At 48.7% G+C, this 22,738-nt stretch overlaps 3 protein-coding genes and 1 long non-coding RNA gene across 6 annotated transcripts; 1 reads left to right on the forward strand and 3 right to left on the reverse strand.

The window, feature by feature from the left end:
* Positions 1-2,550: 2,550 nt before the first annotated feature.
* LOC125506277 (zinc finger protein ZAT12-like) lies at positions 2,551-3,225 on the reverse strand. The gene has a single exon (XM_048671129.1). The coding sequence runs from the start codon at positions 3,128-3,130 to the stop codon at positions 2,621-2,623; it is 510 nt and encodes a 169-aa protein (XP_048527086.1). The 5' UTR covers positions 3,131-3,225; the 3' UTR covers positions 2,551-2,620.
* A 5,389-nt stretch (positions 3,226-8,614) lies between these two features.
* Positions 8,615-9,535, reverse strand: LOC125506278 (zinc finger protein ZAT12-like). The gene has a single exon (XM_048671130.1). The coding sequence runs from the start codon at positions 9,280-9,282 to the stop codon at positions 8,794-8,796; it is 489 nt and encodes a 162-aa protein (XP_048527087.1). The 5' UTR covers positions 9,283-9,535; the 3' UTR covers positions 8,615-8,793.
* Positions 9,536-11,138: 1,603 nt separating this feature from the next.
* On the forward strand, positions 11,139-12,170 carry LOC125506279. Of its 3 annotated transcripts, XR_007282616.1 has the most exons (3): positions 11,146-11,461; positions 11,568-11,649; positions 11,788-12,170. It is a non-coding gene; the product is annotated as an uncharacterized LOC125506279 (long non-coding RNA). The 3 variants fall into 3 exon arrangements; XR_007282615.1 differs by having other exon boundaries at positions 11,139-11,649; XR_007282614.1 differs by lacking the exon at positions 11,568-11,649 and having other exon boundaries at positions 11,139-11,461.
* A 1,896-nt stretch (positions 12,171-14,066) lies between these two features.
* LOC125506280 (zinc finger protein ZAT12-like) lies at positions 14,067-14,713 on the reverse strand. Its single transcript, XM_048671131.1, has one exon. It carries the CDS (start codon positions 14,646-14,648, stop codon positions 14,112-14,114), a length of 537 nt encoding a protein of 178 aa, XP_048527088.1. The 5' UTR covers positions 14,649-14,713; the 3' UTR covers positions 14,067-14,111.
* Between the last annotated feature and the right edge of the window lie 8,025 nt (positions 14,714-22,738).

Here is a 22,738-nt window from a genome sequence, read left to right on the forward strand (position 1 = left end):
AGCACCTCCAATCCAATCATGTGCTCAGGAGACTCGAAATAGTACAATGGTTGCGTGAGACGAGCGGAAATTGCCTGGCGCGCCGCTCTCGATCGCGAGTCAGTATGTGCAACAGCGTCGCAATTTCTTGCAGGGGACGACCATGAAGCGGTCCGCCGCCGGCCTATCGAAACCAAAAACTGGAAGCAGGACGCATGCATGTTAGTCACCAAGCACTAGCTACGAAGCAAGATGCATTCGGTTTGGGATTTTGTAGTGGATCTACAGCATGTGCGCAAGCTAACGTAACCGATTACGTGCTGCTTCGGTTGTCTAGTCTAATCACTCGTTCTTCGTGGACGAACTTGTTTAATCAGTGGTACTTGGGGGAGAGAAGCCAGGCATGTGTAGCGAGGAGAGGTTCCATATCCATGGGAGGGAGCGCGTATGCACCGACGTCGATCGCCGCACACGGCGCACCGCCCTGGCCAGAAGCGATGTATCTGTCGATGTACTTCTAATTCTAGATAGTCTCTGTCAACAGATGGGCAGTGAACGGACGGTGTTTCCGCAGCGGCCAATAAAAAAAAGAGAATTCTAGTTAACGGTTCCAATTTATTTTGAATTTTGCAGCTTGTGAATAGAAATCCACTTTTTCTTTTTTTTCATCTCAATAGAAAGAAATGGGAAGTTTTATTGTAAGAGACAGCTATGTCCAGATGTTCTCGGAGCAATTGTCGGCATGGGATGTTATGGATTCATCGTCCACTGATCGATGATGACACCGGCCGTACTCTGCCGTCTCTCCCAATAAATAATTGTAGTAGTAGTAGTAGTATTACCATCCCGTGTGACTAGAAAGTGTAATTTCACACTTCCCCTGTAAAGATACTTGTCGTCTAACCAATCCAAAACGTTAAACCTGGATATATATGCATGGGTCAGGACTCTGCGTCTATGACCAGTTTGGATGCATGCATGCCCAGGACGTCGGCATGTCGACATTAGCTTTTACGCGGCCAATGACAAGCTTAACCGCGTCAACTGTCCAGACTCAGGCATATAGTTTGAATAGAGACGTCATTCATGTAATTATTGGATCATGCACAACGAAACTTGTCCGAACCTGTCTAGCATATATCTATCCAAGAAGTAAGTAAAGTGTTCTCACTGCACACACTTGGGACACAAAATCAGTGGCGGCGCCAGCGCGAAAATGATGTACACAGGACGTCATCTTGCATTCATGCATGATGCAACGTAGCTAGTACTGCTTTTATTTTCTCTGTTGCAAACGTTCTTTGACGCGACAACTGTGCATGTTTTTTCTTAAAAATTACGTTTAGACGTATCATATTTTTATAGATGGCAGAAATAAATTACAAGAAGATTACACTCATTGCGAATAATAAGTGTAGTGCAAACTCCACACCAAGGCCCCCGAAGAGGCGAAGACAAGCCACCACAAACATTACAACCACAACACATGATGCCTACCCTATACCGAAAGACAAAGCCACGTCTCTACCAAGACCGGACGCCACGAAGACAACACACCACCAAGACTTTCCTAATCAACGCACCGTTCACCCATGAATGCCTAAAAGAAGATAGCGAGTAGGTGGCGGGACTTGGTTGGTCTTAAGCAAGGCATCATCTTGGGACACCAATGATGGGCGTACATGGCGCCCCTAAAGCTTCATCTAGGGCAGCAACGAGGACCGAAGGACCGCAAAAGGACCTTCCCACCGAGTCTCCATTAACAATGTTCCCAACAAAGGTACAACGTCAAGAACGTCATCATCGCTGATTCAAAAGCGAACCTAGGCTTTCGCCTGGAGACAACAACCACCAACACCAATGCGAGGGGGGGAGATGCCGACACCACCTCGGTGACGCCTCCAAAGAAGGGAAAGACACCCACGGGCGCCGGCACCGCCGGAACCGACCAAAGAGGGGGAGAACCTTCGCCCGTAACATCGCACATCTCCAACCCCGCCCATTGGATTGGGGCAACACCGTCCAAGTTGGATCAAATCGATGCCACCGCAGCACCTCGTCGTTGTAGCAGAACGCCGCGGTCCATCACCAATCCGCACAACAAGAGGACGCAGACCAACTCCCACCTCCAGCACAACCGAGAGCCCGCAGACACGAGCCATCAATCTCCAGCCGCACCTTCCCGGCCACCGCCACCGCCGGCGGCTGTCGCGCAACCTCCAGGCAGACAACCACACCACTATCCAGTGTATATGTACGTACGTAGCACCAGGGCGTCCGCACCAACACGACGGGGCCGTATGTGTACATAATGAGTCAATGCCGTGGCCGCTGCCGACGAGCTAAAACGGAACCACCGCGGCCAGCCGGGAAGTTTCATTGAATCATTGCTAAAGAGATTCATGACATCATTGCATTCGCAGGAGCTGCCGGGATGGTCGAATTAACAAAAATCGTTTTCTTAATTTCGAGTGACCAACGAATGAACGACGATCCAGACCGAGCAAAATTTCCAATAACCGAAACTCTAACAAGCTAGCTATAGCTATGAATTCGTAATACAAGATCGACCAACGAACCTATATATGTACACGTCCATTCACGCATTAGGAAACAAAACAAAGCGTATCTGCTTTCCAGCCTAGACGAACAGCTCGAGCAAGACCGGGGGCTGGTCGGCGGCGGCATGATGCCCCGCCACATCCTGATCCGGCAGCAGCGCGACCCCGCGATCGTCGGCGCCGCGCGGTGCCATCTGCTCACGGTGCCGCCTCATGTGCCCCCCGAGCGCCTGGCCCGTCTCGAAGCCGAGTCCGCAGATGTGGCACTCGTGTTGTTTCTCCTCACGCCTTTTCCGTTCCTTGATGGCTCTGGCGACGCCGACGCCGAGCTCCAGCCCGTGGCGGCCGCGGAGGTGGCTGGTCCGGTGCCCGCCCAACGCCTGGAACGACGGGAAGGCCCGCCCGCAAGTCTTGCACACGAACTCCCCCTCCCCCGACGTCGCCACCACGGCACCCCGCTTGCGCTTGGCCTGCGCACCGGCACCCGAATCGGCCGACGTTACGGAAGACGTCGAGGAGTCCGGGCTCAGCGACAACGCCAACGACACGGTTGGCTCCTCCTCCCTCCCGCGCTTCATCCCAGCTCCCATGGATTCACTTGTGGATTTTGATCCCTCGATTTCCCGTCCTTCGTAGGCTTCCACAGCTTAGCTTGGTGTCGTGCGAGAGATGCCCCCGCAAAGAAAGAAGAAGAAGCGAGGAGAAGGAATGTTGATCGGCCGGGGCGGCGTAGTTATATATAGGTTTACGACGCGGTAGCTTGGGTGCCAAGTTGGTGGGGTCTGGCAGACGAACCGCCATTTTGTTTGCTTCGGCTGAGAAGCAACCGAGATACATCATCAATCTACTCCACACTAAGTAAACTAGTACTAGGATGTTAGTATTTGTGATGACACCGCACGGCGTAATTTAGAACTTACCGAGTGCGCAGCTTGGATTCCATATTAAGTAAGTAAACCAAATGCTCCATCACCCGTATGCCCCTTAAAAACAAGTGCTTGTAATTACCTTGCCGCGTGAGTACATGGTTTGCATACAACTTGCCTGTAAAAATACCCAATATCTAATCAGTCCAAAACTGCTAGTTCAGATACATACATGCATGCATTGTGAAGACTCGCCCGTAGCGAATCAATCTGTGGTTGAGATGGTTAGGTGGACAGTGGTATCCCCAACCCATCAAGGTTCAAATCCTGGTGCTCGCATTATTCTTGGATTTATTTCAGGATTTCCGGTGATGCGTTTTCAGTGGGAGGAGATGTTCCCGTCGACGACGAGTTGCCTACGGTGACTTCGTAAATCTCAAGATGATGTGCCGGCTCAATCTTTCGGAGGTGCTCATAGGGATAGGGTGTGCGTGTGTGCGTTCATAGGGATGAGTATATGAGCGCTTGTGTATGTACCGATGCTCAAAAAAAGAAGACCATCATCGTTAGTTTTTTTTTCTTCTTCAAAAAACGTCAACATGTGGTGTCAGTTTTCAGAAAACACTGACCGCTCAGTAAGTGCATATTGGCACAGTTTCTGATGGATGATGCCCACTGTAAGTGTTGACCTGGCAAACAAAGCATGACGCTGTTGACCTGTCCGTTAAACTAAAAGAAGGGGTCACCGGTCAACGTCTCATGCGCCTCATGACACGGCATGGGTGCTACTGCCACCGGGCAAAGGAGAGGGAGGCGAGGCAGGTCAACGGTGAGCAGCACCGCTCCAGCTCCGGCGAGCATCGGGGCACCAGATCCCGCCTGAATCCATGGTGCGCCGCCGGCGGCCGCTTCATCTTCCCAGACCGCCGCCGGGATCTGGCAAAGCCAGACAACCGCTGCTCAACCGCCGGTGCCAGAAGCTTCGCCTACAACCATGGTGAGCAGGAGGAAGCGACCGACATCGTGGGCGTGAAGCAGGCGACTGATCTGGAGGCACAGAGGAGGGCAGAGCGAGTCGTGCTCGGGCGGACAAGCGTGCGCGGAAGGAACAGGTGGAAGCCCAGATCGAGTTGGGACTAGCGTCAACATGGGACGATGAAGATCCTAGCTGGCTCGACGCCTTTACGTCGTCGGACTACGCCACCGAGGAGGACGAGGAGTAATTTATTTTAGCATCGTTTTATCTATTTTTATTTAGCATCGTATGAACTGGCTTTTGGTTCGGGGAACTATGCTATGAAATTTGAACTATGTCTTGTTTCATATATTTTTTCTATGTGTTGTTCAAAAAAGTTTCAAGCGCCGGCTGACCGCGCGCTGGATTTTACCGTGCCTGGTGAAGCGCTATAGCGGCGCGCTAAATTCTGCAGCTCCTAATAAAGCAACCACCCACCTACGTGCAGTAAAACGCTAGTTCCGGGCTGCAAATTTTTTTTTAGCGCGCTGTTGAAGATGCTCTTACTGGCAGTGAAATGTGAATTGATGCCCATGTGACAAATACAAGTCTTGTTGGCTAAGAAAATCTTGATGAACAGCTACTGCACCTCCGATTGTATCATGTGCATCGAAGCATCACTGTGCCCAACACACAGTCCGTCAATGGGACTGAGAGGAAATTGCCTAGCACGTCGCTTTCGCAATGTGCAGTGCACCTGACGATGTCTGCATGTAGTATGTGCAACAGCGTCGCGGTTTCTTGCAGGGTTACGTTGACGTGGACCAGGAAGCGGTCAGCCTCGCGGAAGCAGCACCAGGAAGATTCTGGTTGGGTTTTTGTGATGGATCGGCGTTGCGTGGGCACAAGATAACGAAACCGACTATGGCGCTGCTTTCGTTCAATCACTTTTTGTTAGCGGAGTGGTGTAAGTACATACTCCCGCCGTCACAAAATAAATGTCTCAAGTTTGTACAAAGTTGTATTAAAGTTGACACACTTATTTTAAGACGGAACGAGTACTATTTAGTGTACTTGGAAAAGTTCCCTTTCCCAGAGAGCGAGAGCAAGTAATCACCGACGTACGTCGCCGCACATGCATGATGCACACGCCACATAGGACATAGAGCTTTGTATCTGCCCGTCTATTTGGCTAGTCCGTTGTGAGGCTGTCCTTAGTGGGCAATATCATAAGTTAGCATCATATGCATATGGTAGTATGTCATGACTACAAGTACTACACCGGGCTCAAGTACCAGTGAAGCAGCTGAAGCAGGCCAGTCCAAGAGGAAGAAACAGCCCAATCTCCACTTCCACCTTGAGACCCAGGACATGTAATATAGGGCCGTGCGGCCAACGTGTGGGGGGTATCGATGAACTATTGGATGTATCGCTTTCCCCCTTCCCATTCTCCTCCTCTGAACCTTAGTTGGTATCCATGAGCTATTGGATGTATCACTTTCCCCTTCTCCTCCTCTGACCCTAGTTCTTCCTCGTCCCTACCCCAATTCCTCTGATCTACCCCAGATCCTTCCTTTGTATCGGAACGTTGTACTAGATTGAGAAGAGGAACGCAGCATATGGTATCAAATTTGCCGGATTACCTCGAAAAACCCACACCCACATACACCACGCGTCAGCAGCTGCAATCCTTGGATATGGAGTAGAAGGTGGAGGAGTTGGCGGCGGTGCTCAAGTCGATTAATCTTGCTTATCCTTATCAATTAACTAGTGGGAACTATATAAAGTTCAGTTATAAGTTGGTGGCTAAGGAGTGATAAAATGCAACTCGTAACTAATTTGGAAATAGAGGAGGAAACCTTTGATGGGACTAAGAAACCTACCATACCCAAATTCTCTTTCGTAACAACTAGATAGCATGTTCTCTTGATGTGTTTTGACTTGGGTCTCCTCCTACCTTGGTAAGCGAGACCCCATCTAACTACTTTACGTTTCATCATATCACAATTGCGGGGAGGAGCAACGACTTTAAAGAGCTCAGAAGGTGGTTCAGAGAAAGAAGAGTTTTCGTGATTGGATAAATCAAATGCATTGGATATTCCGTGGTACAAGAATAGAATTGTGCAACCTTCATGTATGATTTTCATCGACAAACTTCTACCATGCTAACCTCAACACCGTACTTGCGGCCATCAAGGTTTCGAAGCTTCAAAAACTTGTTGTGGTGCCAAGGGCGACAGAGATGTTTTCCCGATAGTCAGAGATGTTTTCAAGGGAATCTGCAACTTGCCATCAGTTGGCCCATGCTTAACGTACAGCCACAGTATACCATTCGTCATGTTTGCTTATTCTCACCATTATTTAACATCAGTACAGACGCAAACGGTCATACATACCTGCATACACTCATCCCTACGAACGCACACACGCACACACGCATACTCTATCCGTATGAGCACCTTCAAGAGACTGAGTCGGCATGTCATCTTGAAATTTACGAAATCGCCGTAGGAGCCTAGTCGTCGACGGAAACGTCTCCTTCCACTGAAAGCGCATCGCCGGAAATCCTGAAATAAATCCAAAAATAATGCGAGCATCAGGACTTGAACTTTAGTGGGCTGGAGATATCATTGTCTCTAACCATCCAACCATGGGTTGGTTCGCTTGCTTACTTTCATTTGGCCAGCTGCATGCGAAACATGCATGCCCACTAATGTATACATGTACGTACACGTCCACACCAACACGATACGGCCATATGCAGGTACGTAATCAGTCAATGCCGTGGCCATTACGTACGACATGTACTAGGAGTCTAGGAAGCAGCAGCTGATATAGCTCGCCGCTCTCTCGATCGATCTAAAATCTATAGTAAAACTTAACCACCCTGCCGGCCGGGGAGTTTGCATTCGCAGGAGCGGGATGGTCGAATGAACAAAATTATTATCTTTAGCTTTTTTTTTTAAAACGTGGTCCCTTAGAGATCGATTCTTTGTTTCGAGTGACCAATGAATGAACGATGCAGACCAAGCAAAATTCCAATAACCGAAACTCTAACAAGCTAGTACTAGCTATGAATTAGTAATTACAAGATCGGCCAATAACCTATATGAGTATTTACAGAGTCAATTACACTGGTGGTGCTAGAACTTGGCGTAAACAGTCACTTTAGTGCTAGAACTTGCGGCATACATTAAAATGGTGCAAAAACTTGGCTTGAGCGTGCAAATACGGTGCAAATCTCGTTTGTATACTCCGGCGAAGCTGACGAGGCATGACAGCATGGCATAGGGCCTGCTGTTAGTGACTATGGTGAAGATTGGGCGTGTGGTGTTCTCTTTAAAAAAAACTCAATTTTTTTATTTTTTCTCACGTAAAGGCCCCTGTGAGGTGTACAACAACTGCATGTATGGCATTGGGTGGTCCCACCTGTCAGCCCACATCACAAATTTTATTAAAACAACATAAAAACATTAAAGCTTGCACAATTTTATATACAACATGAATATTTTATTAAAAGAACTTGTACATTTTTTAACTGATATGATAATTTTTAAATACACATATTTCCTAAAATTACTTTTATATTTTATTTAATATGAAAAAACTTTTTAATTATACAATTAATTCGTAATTTAATTTCATTGATTTTTAAAAATTAATAGATGAGCAATGTTTTAGTCTAATATATTTATTTATATGTATATTATTTATAATTACAATTTACATTTCTTTACAACTTTCGGAAAGTGAAAAAAAAACATAAACTGTAGCCCAGGAGCACGTTCTGTTATAGACATAGTCTGTAGCAATTATATTTACACATGTGAGTACATAGTTGGAGTGGCACGCCCCCCTAATTGTTTTAGTTGGGTAGCCGGCTTGAAACACCATGCGCGTAACCCTTTTTATGATTAAGATTCTATCGTTATATAACTTAATTCAAATATATAAAACGTATGCCCCTATGTCGTGATGTGAGCTCTTGACTGATGGTTAGCTGCGCGTTATGTTTAGACTGAGGTTACTGGTACGAATCCCTCGGCTGCATATTTTTCATTCTAATAAAATTTGTGATGTTTTGCTGACAAGTGGGACCCACCGGATGCAATACATCTGACAGGGGCCTTTTGTGAGAAAAAAATAATAAAAAACCGAGATTTTTTTGGAAGTCACTGACAGCGGGCCCTATGCCACGCTGTCATGCCTTGTCAGCATCGCAGCTGTATGCAAACGAGATTTGCACCGTATTTGCACGTTCGAGCCAAGTTTTTGCACCACTTTAATGTATGCTGCAAGTTTTAGCACTAAAGTAACCGTTTGCGACAAGTTCTAGCACCACCGGTGTAATTGACTCGTATTTACATGTCTATTCACGCACGCATTATATAAGGAAAGAAAACGTATGTATCTTCCTTCTTTCCAGCTCTGCCTAGACAAACAGCTCGAGCAAGACCGGCGGCTGGTCGTCGGCGGCCGAGGTCTGGTGCCCCGCCTCCTGATCCGGCAGCACCGCAACCCTCCGGTCGTTTGCGCCGCTAAGTGCCATCTCCTCGCGGTGCCGCCTCATGTGTCCCCCCAGCGCCTGGCCCATCTCAAACCCGAGCCCGCAGATGTGGCATTCGTGCCGCTGCTTCTTCCGTTCCTTGATTGCCCTGGCGACGCCGACGCCGAGCTCCAGCCCGTGGCCGCCGCGGAGATGGCTGGTCCGGTGCCCGCCCAGCGCGTGGAACGATGCGAAGGCCCGGCCGCATGTCTTGCACACGAACTCCCCCTCTCCCGACGTCGCCACCACGGCGCCCTTCCTGCGCTTGGCCAGCGCACCGCCGCCCGAGTCGGAAGACGCCGAGTCTGTGCTGAGGGACAGCGCTAGCGACACGGTTGGCTCCTCCTCCCTCGCATGCTTCATCCCAGCTCCCATGGAGTCGTTTGTGGACTTTGATCCCTCGATTTCCCGTCCTTCTTAGGCTCCCACAGCTAAACTTGCTGTCCTGTGAGAGAAGACGCGAGAAGGAATGTTGATCGGCGGGGCGGCCTAGTTATATATATAGGTTTACGGCGCGGTAGCTTGGGTGCTTGGCATGCTTGGAATTACACCTTGCCGCGTGAGTACATGGTTTGCGTACTTGCCTGGAAAAACTACTCAATATCTAATCAGTCCGAAACTGCTAGCTTCAGAGGGTGTTTGTTTCCAGAGACTTATTGGTCTAGGGACTTAAATAAGTCCTTATAAGTCCCATCTAAACCAAACAGGAGGGACTTATAGGGACTTAAAGTGGGCATTTGGGACTTATGGGATAAGACTCTCAAGGAAGGACTTATAGTTGTAATATGGCCTTATAGAGACTTATAAGTCTCGAGAACCAAACATATAGGGACTTTTTAGAAACTTGGGACTTATAAGTTGAGATTAAAAAAAGTCCTACGACTTGCCTCAGATATATATACATGCATGCATGGTGAAGACTTGGTCGTTAACCTGAAGGTTCGTTCGATGCCCAGGACATGGACTTCATGCCTCTCCAATTGATTGGCTTCAGTTTGAATAGGAATAACCGTGTCAATTATTGCACCTTGTCTTTATCCAAACCTGCATAATGCATGGACGAAACTTGTGCGAATCAGCTGGCCAGTACTATCCAATAACCAACTTGGAGCAACGTCGCTTGGGACATGAGGTAAGCCAGATTAGCACATGTAGGTCAGGTGACGCGCCCGTACTGCATGCAAGGGGCCGGCTTCCAGAGCGAAGAAACAAAAGCTAAACCCTTGGACAGATCGGTCAGCATCATTTTGGTCTGGGTTTGGAGGCCATCTTGGGGTCACGATTGCATAAGCACGTACCGTTTACATCCATCAATGGATCCTTCCCGGCCATAAGCATCGTACCGTTTACACGTTGGAAGCTCGGCGGTGGTCAAATGCGTGCGTGCTTAACTGCCACTAGAACTACCGCTTGGCGAGCTGCGAAATACGAGTGTTACGCGTCCACACGTGACACGGCCGATGGGTGCTTAAGCGCGCGACTTCCAGAGAACAAGTAAACACAAACCACCACATGGTCACGATTGCATACCACGCGATGCGTGCATGCGCGACTACATGTGGGAGCTCGATCGACCCAGCACATATGAATCCACACAAACCTGTCTTTGGTCATTGGTCAACTCTTAACCGCCACGAGTCAACAACCCTATCGTCTAGAAAGCAAGTGGATACCTCTAAGAAAAATGTATGAATACCTCTACCGCTCACACTTGCTGGCAGTAGGTGACAAACGCAAGTCTTGTTGGCCAAGACAATCTTGCTTGATGACCGATTAATCTACTTAAGCACCTCAGATTCGATCATGCGCGTCGATCGAAGCATCTCTGTCGCCCACACACACTTAAAAAGTTAAAATATCTTCTTAATCTTGATCGAAGCTTATGCTTTGGAGACGGAGTCCGTCAATGGAACGAGAGGAAATTGCCTAGCACGTCACTCTCGAGATGTGTAATGCACCTAACCTGACGGTGTATGTGCAACAACGTCGCAGTTTCTTGCGGGGCTGCACCAGGGAGCAGTCTGCGTATGGCCGACCAACCTTGCAGAAGTAGCACTGGGATTTGGGTTGGGATTTTGTAATGGATCTGCATGCATGTGCACAAAGCTACACGAGACTGATTAGGTGCTGCTTTGGACGTTTAATCACTTTTTCTTAAGGAAAACTCTTCGGGACGGCACGCCGGCCGAATTTTCGGCCGGTCTGGAGGGCCACGTCAACGGAAACACCCCCCACACAAGACGTGTGTAGGTGGGCCTCACACAACTGCCCCGAATCTTATTCTTATCCTTTCTTCTACCTTCAGCCCCATCTCTCTCCGCGCCGTGCTTCTTCTTCCTTTCCGCCGCGCTGCCTTCGGCCGGTGGGTGCTGCCGTCCGTGTGCTCCGCCGAGCTGGGGGACTGCCCGACTACTCGCCGAGTTAGGGGACTGCCTGACTACTACCGACCGGCGCCCGCTGTCATGAAAAAGGGTTGCAGCAAATTACATCGCCGGTCGTATCAAAGAATGAAGACGGTTGCAGCAAAACATCGTCAGAGTCGTCATCTGTCGCAGTTAAGACACGAAGCTTGAAGCTTTTTTTAATACCGGTTGTAGCTTTTGTAACCGCTGGTTGCAACTTTTTGTTCTCATCCATGGCTTTCGGCTCTATGGTTGAAGCTTTTTTTTATCGCCGGATGAAGCTTTTTTCATCGCGATATGAAGCTTTTTTGGTCACTGGTTGCTACTTTCCGGCCGGCGGGTAAGCTGCTATAGTCAATTGGTCTTTCATCTTTTTTGCTACCATCGTTTTCGCGTTTGCTGGAAGCATCACATTTTTTTGCTACCACCGTTGTTATTGGATGTGAACCACGGGGCGTCGTCGCCATTGATTCTGCAGGGGCGAGGGAGAGGTGAGGGGATGGGCAGCATAGGTGGGCAGCGGAGCTGCAACCAACAGCTCAAAAGGCGACGGGCGACAGCGGCGATGGGCGACGGCGAGGCAATTCGGCGGGAGGCGACCGGCGAAGACGCGGGAGGCGACCGGCTTCGAGGTTCGTCGTTTGCTCGTTTACGGCGAGCGCCGGCGGCGCCGCTGCTCTGTTTCCCGCGGGCCTCGTCAGATTTGGTTTTGGAAAAAAAAACAGAAGCCCCAATCCAACGGCAACACTTGTCGCATCGGGTGGCTGGGGCTAGACCGGCGGAACTGTTCAGCCGCCTATCACTGCCCTTTTTTTAATGGTGTGTGGTGTAATTAGTACTTGGAAAAGGTTCTTTTCTTCATGGAGGGAGAGCACGTAAGCACCGACGTACGTCGCGGTACATGCACGACGCACACCTCTCAGATAGGACCTGAAGCTTTGTATCTACCCGTCTACTTGGCTACTCAGCTGATGGACAGATAGTAAATGGATTTCGATGACACCGTACATACAGTACCGCGTAACTTACCCAGTAAACTGAGTGCTGCACCAAATAGTATTGTATACCGTGTGAGTGCTACTCTGCGCACTAGCTTCTCCACCAGTAATGGTACTTATCCAGTGAATCCAAAACCGTTAGATTTACACATATGCACGGGTCAAGTCGCTTCGTCTTTGATCAGATTGGATGCCGAGGGCACGGACATGACCGGCAGATTCATCTTTTCGATGCCAGTTTGGACACTAGTGTCCACTATCCATACTTGAGAGATAGTTGGACAGAGATATACTTCTTGTACTTATCCGATCATACATGAAATTTGTCCGAACCTGCAGTCCAGCATATATCTAAGAATTAACTAACTAGTAGTACACGCGTTGTCACTGCTCACTTGGGGCACAAGTAGACTACTCGGAACATGTACTCCAGGTCAGATGCAGTGAACGAAACTGAAGTGGAAGGTCCATCAGCATCTGGTTCTGGCCCCAGTCAAGGCGTAAGCAAATAGCTCAATAATCTACTCCCTCCATTTCATAATATAAAAACGTTTTTAATATGAAATATTTTTAATACTGCGTTTTTGACACCACATTAGTGTCAAAAAGCACAGAAAGAGTAATTGCTTGTGGGCGTTGCATGGGCATGGAGGTCAGAGAAGTCCTATTGGCCGGCACCGCTAGGGTATACCTCGCCTCCATGCATGTTTTAACAGGCACAGATGGGAAGTTTGTAATATGTGTGTGTCCGAACGAACAGTAAACGTGTTCAAACAAGCGGCCTTCGATCGTGCTAACTAGTCAGTATCAGCTATGGAAATATAGGTGACCCGTGTGGCGCAGCAAATGGAACACTGCCGGCCTGGAGCATCGATACGCCACATACACCGATCATATTCGTCGAACCGCAATCTGATGATTGATCGATAAGAACATTTTGAGATCAAATTGTTGAATGAAGAAACGGATTTTCCTCGGGACCGTCTATGCATCAATTAACTGAAAAAAACTGCATCAGTCACTTTGATCCAGGGCCCTTAAATCTTCATCCAACGGTCGAGAACATATCACATCACTGTTCATCTTCTACCTCCGGCCATTCTTCCTCCCTGCCCCGCCCTCCCCTCTACCTCCCCCACCGCCATGTTGGCCGCCGCCCCGGCCATCCCTCTAAGCTCCACCTCACCCAAAAACAATTCCGACGATCCCCTGCACCCCACCCCCTAAGATAGATAATGGGGTCATGGCTCCGCCCTAAGATAGATAGTGGGGTTCTCTTCTCCGGCGAGGTCCGGCGTGAAGGAACGAAGGAACGAAGGAAAGAGGTGACTGGCGCGAGGAAGAATTTCAGGTACCTGACGAATAGCAAAACAGATTTTCCTCTGAGTCGCCAACGAAATTGATGAATCCCGTCCAAAGGCGTATATGGTTCAAAAACTGAAAGATCCATAGCAAAATTCACCAATGTTCAAAAACGCTAACAATCTCTACCTGTGCGTAGTATATACTCTCTCAGTTCCTAAATATAAGACTTTTTAGGGATTTCAAATGCGGATTACATACGAAGCGAAATGTGTGAATCTACACTCTAAAATACATCCACATACATATATAGCATGTATTAAAATCTCTACAAAGTCTTATATTTATTTAGAAACGGAGGGACCAGTATAGTATGAATTTCGTGTTTACAAGATCGAACAGCGAACCTGTATATCTCATTCGAATCAAACACATTTACAAGTGCACCACGCATCAATGAAGAAACGAAAACGTATCGTCTTCCTTCTTTCCAGCAAGCTACCTAGACAAACAGCTTGAGCAAGACAGGCGGCTGGTTGGCAGTGGCCTGCTGCCCCGTCACCACCTGACCCGGCAGTAGCGCGACGCTGCGCCACACCCACTGGTCGTCGTCGTCGCCGCCGCCGCGCAGAGCCATCTCCTCGCGGTGACGCCTCATGTGTCCCCCGAGCGCCTGGCCCGTCTCGAACCCCATGCCGCAGATACTGCACTCGTGCTGCTTGTTCTCCCGTCTTCTCCGTTCTCTGATGGCCCTGGCGATGCCGACGCCGAGCTCCAGCTCGTGGCGGCCCCGAAGGTGGCTCGTCCGGTGCCCGCCGAGCGCCTGGAAGGACGCGAAGGCACGGCCGCACGTATTGCACACGAACTCCCCCTCACCCGAAGTCGCCACCATGGCGCCCCTCTCGCGTCGCCGTGCTTTCTTTGCCGGTGACCCGGCCGAGTCCGCTGACGTTGTGGACGACGTTGATGAGTCCGTGGTCAGTGCCAGCGCCAGAGACAATACCTCCTTGTTCCTCGTGCGCTTCATCCCCGCTCCCATGGTGTTTGATCCTCCGATTTCTTGTCCTTTGTATAGACTTCGCTAGCTTGGTTGTGGAGTTGATATGGCATATGGGTGGCTCACGTTATATAGGTACGTGGGTGTGGAGTTGCTAGGGGCTGGCAAACTAAACGCATCTAGCTTGCTGCAACTGGAAAGCTACCAAATAAAATAGTGTATAACAATGTATTCTACTCCTAAAGTAAACTATAGTACGTACTACTCGCTGATGATGGTACCGCACCGCGTAATTTATATACCGAGTGTGCAGCTTGGATCCTATCTCAACTAAACAAATAAGGTCTCAACCGTGTCCCCCTAAAAAGGTTACTAGTTACATAAGTATGTACCTTGCCGCGTGAGTACAATGTTTAGTTTGCGCACTTGCCAGTAATAAAGATACTAATCAGTTCAAAACTTTTAGATTCAGATATGTACGGGGAAGGATGTTCTCTTGGTCTTTTTCACCAAAGTTGGATGCCAATATATGGACATGTCGACAACTTAACTAAGTAACCGTGTTATGAGAGGCAATCAGGCAAGCACAACCGTATCAACACGGCCGAGAGACTCGAGAGATATAGTCCAAAGAGACATCGTCTTCCTGTACTTTCTTTATAGTTCACATCGTGCCCCGAGACATAGACGAAATTTGTCCGAACCAGCGTTCCAGTATCTAAGAAGGAGCAACAACACTTGGGACACACGTAAACTAGCACATAGAATCAGTACGTACAAACATTTTTTCTCCATTGTAACCCCCCGCTCCCTTCTCCTCCTTCCACCCCGCTGCCGCCGGAGGAAGCCGCCGGGTAAATCCAGATCGGTGGACGGCGGTGACGAGCTCTCGTCCTCTTCCGTTGAGGGACCTCCGGCCTAGCGCAAGGTGCGGCCCTAGATGGCATTGCGTTTGGCGGAGATTGGAATCGGGACGGCGGTTCCGGGACTTTTCGGTGGTGGCTTCGCTGCTGTGAGGGCTGGCCAGCGGCAACCTATGGATCTAAGCAGCGGCGGCCGCGGCGACATGTACAACGGTGGTTGAAGAATCAAAACAGAGATGTCATCCATGGCGGCGGCGGTCACTTGTAGTTCAACTCTTCCCTGATTTGAAACAGAACACTACAAATCAGGATAGTGTGTGGCCATGGGTGTAGTTCGACAACTGAAAGGATTCATTTTCCCAAGCTTGTCATCGGCTAATGGAAAGGACGGCATGGGCCTGCTGGAGGGGCCCTTGACATGGGTTTCGGCAGTGCTTGGCAGTCGCGTCGTCGCCTGTCAGCAAGCTCATATGAGCACAGCTTTGGTCGCGTTGATCAACCGTGCGCGTGAGCAATGGTTGGGAAGCCCAACAATCAGGCTGAAGACATTATGAGATGTTATGTTCCATTGTCCTCGTGCACGAGATGCATATTCGTTGCCAAGTGGTCTGGGCGGCATTATCAAAGACAAAAGGAATGAAGGTGGTGGTCAAACGGATGCGACAAAACATCATGCCTGCATTTTGAGGTGCTAATTCAGTACCAGGACTTGAGTTTCAGGGTGAAAACCCTTGGTGTGACCTTCGTTGGTCATACCTGGCAATAACGGTGTTTCGACATCGTTACCTTGTTAAAGACATTGCATGTAATTTTGCCTAGTTCTACTCACAGGGTGAAAACTCAGGATTTAGTCTTTGATTGAATCCGGAAACGGTGACATTTGTGTGTCCTTATCTTCCTGAAGACGTTGCTTTTGGAGAACCTTCTCGCAGCCTGTGTGTTGTCACGGAAGTGGTTGATGTTACTGTTGGTTACTGCATGCCTTAGATCTTAGTTTTTTCTTTTTTTTTTCTTTCTTCATTTGTTCTTGTTTTATTTTTTGGCTGTGTGCATCCTCGATGCCTCGACTTGATTGCGGCATTGTGTTGTTGCAGAGGTCGGGTGTACTTGATATCGTTTTGATATTAATATATTACTCCCTCCGTTCTAAAATAGATGACCCAACTTTATACTAACTCTAGTACAAATTTAGTATAAAGTTGAGTCATCTATTTTGAAACAGAAGGAGTACCTTTTATCGAAAAAATACAATGGTGACGCCACCGCGCGCTCGTGGATCTAATTTATTCGCACTTGCTAGCTAGTTGAAGTGGTAGTAGTTAACACGGCAAGTTTTGCTGCGAGGGGGCTGCGCGGGCGCGCGACCGGCTTCCAAAAGCACTGGGCAACAAGTAAACCAAAATCAAATCCTCAGGCTGATTATCGGTCAGCATTTCTCAGCTTGCAGCCTTGAGATCACGTTTAGGTAGACCGTCCTAGTACTACCTTACAATGAACCCATACATCCATTTCATGGCGTATGTTTGGGTGGGAGACACGGCATGCATGCATGAAAGTATACTTATGCGATGCGTGAAAATTGCCTTTGGTCAATGCTTAACCGCCACTAGAACTACTAACTGGCTAGCGACGAATCAAAGTCACCTGAGAGTCTGTTTCTTAGGAAGAGCTTCCTCACATTAATTTTCATGGTCAGCTTGATCGCTCTACGACAGGCCAACAACTTCGCTAGCTCCGGACCGGTAACTAGAGGGGAAAAAATGGCAAGCTCCCTCCAAGAAGCTTCCATGGTGGTCCCCGAGAACCACACCTCCGCTGCCTTAGACATTGCTCCATTGCCGTTAGCTTTCACCCAGGCGGTGGCCAGTGCTGAATCGTTGACGTGCATGCTATCTACTCCGTATTATGGTTTGCCGGCCAGTGCTGAATCGTTGACATGCATGCTATCTCCTCCGTATTATGGTTTGCCGTTGTCAAGCCTACCCACCAGCCTTGAATTAAGCATCATGTGGCGCATCTAACACTTACTCACGCTTTGTGAAGAAAGAATAAAGCTGAATTTATCTAGGGGACATGCTCTAGGTCTAGGGTGTGTTTCATACACAGGTGTGACTGAGGTTTCTCGATGAGTCGATGTAAATCCTTACATACTCGAAAGGAGATTATATCATGCATAGATGCTTCCTAAAATTATATCATTCATCCCTTGTCTCTCTGCTCCGGGCACCATGTTCACGCCTACTTGCGTTCGTGTCATGTGTTGTATCCCTATGTACTCATTCTATTCATTCTATCAATGAAAAGATACACAAGCTTTGCGTATTCGCGAAAAAATTATATCATGCATAGAGGAACCTTACAAATAAGCTCTAGCAAATTGCAGGGTTGATGATGGTTATTGATCACAACTGAAAGTACTCCTAAGTAGAAATCCCACACAAGAGGCTCCACATCTAGTACAAGAAAGTCACCATCACTCCATATTACTAGGTCCCACGCCAGGTCGCAAAAGGTTGAAAAATCCAAGAAAACTACTCTCCACGATGTTCCCAACACTTCCGAGTTCCAGCCATTCGATCATGCGCACGAAACGAACGCTCCGCGCAACCTCGAGTCCGGCACTAACACGGTGCTGGGCAAGAATAACAATGATACTCGGAGTACTGCATAAATGACAACCATTTTTTGTGTGTGCAGCCTCTAGCTCTCGGAGCCGCAACTACTCTTACGTAAGCACATACGGCTCATGGGTGCGTTGTGAATGCACTTTATGTGGGAGAGCATTTGCATTTGGTGGTTCAGTCAATGCTTAACCCCCATAACGACATTGTTAATTGATCTGAAGAGATGTGGACGGGTCTGAAAAGCGAGAATAAAGAAACTGAGTCAAGCTACGAGGGCTGGACCAGAACAAGCTTGCATTGCCAAATGGTCAAGTACGCGTGCACCGGACGTGGTGAAGGAGAGACGTGGACGATGCACTGGGGCGAATGGAACAACTAGGCGAGCTAGCACGCCACGGACAAGCGGTAAGTCCATTTTTGAAGGGAAACGTTTTTAACTAATCAATAAGATTTTTTAACATATACGAATCATAAAGATCAATTTATCCCCTAACTTCAATATTGGTGATAACATAAACCTCAAACTCTCGATCCAGTTTAAACTACCCGCTTGACCCTGCTAGAAACTGGTTTTAACATACGTGGCATAATTTGACAAAGTTAACTACCTTGTCAACATTGCGAATTGCCTTCCGCTTCCTTCTAATCCAACTTCAATGAGGTCACGACTGTGGAGGTGGTGGCGACCAGCTTGGACCCCAAACCCAGAGCTCGAGGAGGAGGACGACAAGCTGATGGAGGACAACATCATCCTCTCCACTCCATCAAGACTTACCGCGGGGAATAACGGGCCACCAAGGAGAGGCGCACGATGAAGGAGTCTGAGGTCTCATATAGCATGGAACAACTAGCTACCGATGAGCGTCGCACATTCATGGGGATCCAAGGTTGCCTATCGTCACAAGCTCCTCTATCCCGAGCACTGCATTGCCTACGACGATGAGTAGAAAAACTTGCAGGACGACATTGTCGTCGATGAGGAGGATGTTGCGGCAGTAGGGGGAACGCAACAACGACAACGAAGAGTTACCAAAGATGGGGGACAACGTCCAACGACATCATCATCATATCCATTGACTCTGACATTGAGGCATAGGTTATGGTAAGCTAAGCTAAGCTTCTTTGTTTATACTTAGCAAGTGTTATATTTTATTTGTGTTTTATATAGGAGATCTTTAATTTGAGCTATGTTGAGTAGCTCAATTTATGGTAATTAATCGTTTGTGTTAGCTGTGTCGCATAATGAGTAGTTCAATTTAAGAAGTTGTGAGCTTCGGTTAATGCAACAATGGAGTTAATTATAAAGTTTACATTAATGATCAAGTGGAATGTTCATATGGATGCATAAAGCGGGAGGAAGTGAATTCAAGTGTCTTTACATGATTCTTTTTTGGCGATCAATTAGAAACCACCCTCTCATTACCCGGTGTTTTGGGGATTTAAGTTTTGGGTTGGCTTTCTGGGGTTTGGCCTTTGTGGTTCGATTAAAGATGCTCTTAAAGAAAACTTTAGTTCGAAGGTGGTATGGCCGGTGCGGCCTAGTTATATATAGATTGTGTGTGTGTACCGACCACGCGTTTGCTTGGTGGAGCTTAATTTCATTGCGTGGGTGGCAAGTTGGTGAGGCTGGCAAACTAACCGCCATTTCCTTTGCTGCCGCTGAAAAGTCAGGATGGAAATGGGCCGGGTCGGCCCGCCGGGTCGCTGACCCGGCCCGAAAAGTCGAGGCCAATGGGCCGTGTGGATCGGCCTCGAACCATAGTTGGGTCAGTGGAGCCGGCACCGACTGACCCAATGGGTCAGCAGGGTCGACCCACCTCCAAGGCGTGAGTTAGCAGCTAGTTACTCGGGCATGTGTGTTGTTGCAGTGGAGTCGTTAGTTAGTGCCCGCGTGCGTAGCTAGCTAATTCCTTTGAATGTGTAACGTGCATGCATGTAGGATCTGCTGGCAAGCCCGCGTCGTGCATGCGGACATGGCCGGGCCGGGCGGATCACAGTGCGCGCAGCAGGCGCGTGTGAGCACGGCCTTGCGTATGCATGCACCCGTAGCTTCAACATATCTGATTGCCTTTTTTTTAATTGACATATCTGATTTATTTATTTATAGTAAAAACTGACATATCTGATTATCTGTGATACAAGATAAGAAGCAGAATTTGGGCCGACCCAAGATACCCATTGGGCCAGCAAGGCCACTGGTTTTTTGAAAATGGGTCGACCGGCCTCATAAATTGGCCTTGAGACCATGAGGGCCAGGTCCAAGGCCAGGGCCGGGTCGGCCCGTTCCCATCCTGACTGAAAAGCAAGCTGTAATACAGCAATCTCCTCCACACCAAGTAAGGCCCCTCCCAATGCTTCACCTTGCTAAGCCTTCCACGTAGCTAAAAAATCTGATCTGGCAAGTTATTTAAGAGGAGAGAGATGAGTGTGGTGACTCCAGAAAGAAACAATGCTAAGTACGTGAACCTAGACAAGACATTTAAAGGAAGGAAGCCCATCAATACATGAAGAGCTTTACTTGCTAAATCATTAAATGAAGCAAGCTTAGCAACCATAAGCTAAGCACCTATACATAGGAGAGTATAGTTGCTAAGCTATTTAATGTGCTTAGCACCTCATCTAAGCACCCATGCATGCATTTGGAGCAGCCTAAGGCCCTGTTTGGTTCGGCTGTGGATTTCTATAAGCAGCTGTGAAAAATCTGCTGTGGAAAAACAGTTGTGGAAAATCTGATGTGAAAAAGATGTAGGTCATTTGGCAAACCAGCTGATACAGCTTTTTCAGATTTTGGCCCGTAGCGGAATCAGATTTTGGAAAGCACGTCCTGAGCTGCTTCTGCTTTTGGTTTAGATTTTGGCAGCGGATTTCTAAAACCGGATTCTGTTGGGTTCGTCCTTTGATTCAAATTCTGCTGCACGGTAATGAAATCCGTCGATAAAAACTGAACCAAACAGAGCCTAAACCATGTACGTACATAGTCGTATTGAATTGAACTATTGATGATGACATGACACCGCACCGCCTAATTTACTTGCCGAGTGCGCAGTTTGGATCATATCGTAAGTGGAGTATAAACTAAGTGGTCGCTCACCGTGTGCTCCTAAAATCTACCAGTAATTACCTTGCCGCGTGAGTACATGCATGTTTTGCGTACTTGCCTGTGAAAATACTGGGTATCTTCTAATCAATCCAAAACTGCTAGGTTCGGATATGCATGCATGGTGAAGACTTGGTCGTCAACCTGCAGGTTCGATGCCCAGTTCATGGACGGGGGCTGCAAGATTAGTTGCTCCTAATTAATTGGTTGACTTCTGTTTGGACAGGCACCACCGTGTCAACTGTCGAGACTCGCGGCAGACGTCGCCTCCGCAGTTTTTCTTTATCCAAACCTGCCTATGGCACGGACCAAACTTGTCCGAGCCAGCAGGCCAGTACTCCTAGAAGTAGGTCTACAGCTGGAGGACGCCCCGGGCACACCCCTGGACAATGCTAAACGGCCCCTCAAAAGTCCTGTTGGACAACTATACTCCTCATATCAAAACCCTTAAATCCATACAAATTCGTGTACATGGATCATTTAGCACAAATTTATCACCAATTCAACAACTCGACAATTGAAATGATCCACAATTCAAACATGTCAAAATGAAATTCAACGTCCGGTCCACGTCCAGCCAACATGATGAATCACTCACGCGGGGCGGTCGGCTGCAGCGGAGGGGACACATCCACATCGACGTCCATGACCACCTTTGGCCACAACTTCCTTCACCGCCGCTTCCCTCTTGCGCTGGCGGGCACGCCGCTCCCTCCGGGCCTCATTTTGCACCGTACAACTGACCGCCACGAATCGAACAAAAAAGGACTCAACCGAGGCATGATCCATGCCATTATTGTGGGACGGGATACTCGGCGACGACATCTTCCATGACGGATGAGGGCGGCACAGATAGGGGAGCAAGGGAGGAGCACAACAACGGTTCGTACGTGGGTAATGGAGGGCGTGCGAGGGAGGAAGGTGGTCGATTTGGTGGCTTGCTTTGATAAAATTTGGGATGGGCCCAGTTTGTCTAATCCAACGTGGCGGACACGTCGGCGTCCTAAATATAATGGATGCTAGTTAGCCCGAATAAATAGAGTCGGTTTGTGAGAGCTGGCTGAATCACGATTTTGTACCCGGTCACTGACCAGGCCGACTAATCCTCCGTACAGAGGCCCTTTGAGGAGCCCACCTGTAAGGGCATCTCCAGCCGTTGGCCCCCCAGGAGGGGCAAAAAATCGCTCCCTGGGGGCGCACCGGCGCTAAACCGCGCACTGGGGGCGTGATGCCCCCCAGTCGCGGCCCCCCACGGGTTTTTAAAATGTTCAAATTCGGCGCAAACACAACGCAAACACAGGCGAGTTCGTTCAAATTTAAACATATTTTACAAAAAAAAAGAAAAAAAACTACCGCGGGCTACCCCCGCCGTCTCCCTCGCCGCCCGCCTCGCCGCCCGCCCACGCGGTTCTACATGCCGAGGAGGCTGTAGAACCGCGTGTAGTCACCGCCGTCGTCGTCGTCGTCGCCCCCGCCTACGCCTCCGCCGACCCTGCTGCATCCCTCCCCCGGTTGGCGCGGCGGGTTGGACGGTCCGGGGGCATCGTC

Source organism: Triticum urartu, chromosome 5 (genome assembly GCF_003073215.2).
Source record: "Triticum urartu cultivar G1812 chromosome 5, Tu2.1, whole genome shotgun sequence".
NCBI classification, from domain to species: Eukaryota; Viridiplantae; Streptophyta; class Magnoliopsida; order Poales; family Poaceae; genus Triticum; species Triticum urartu.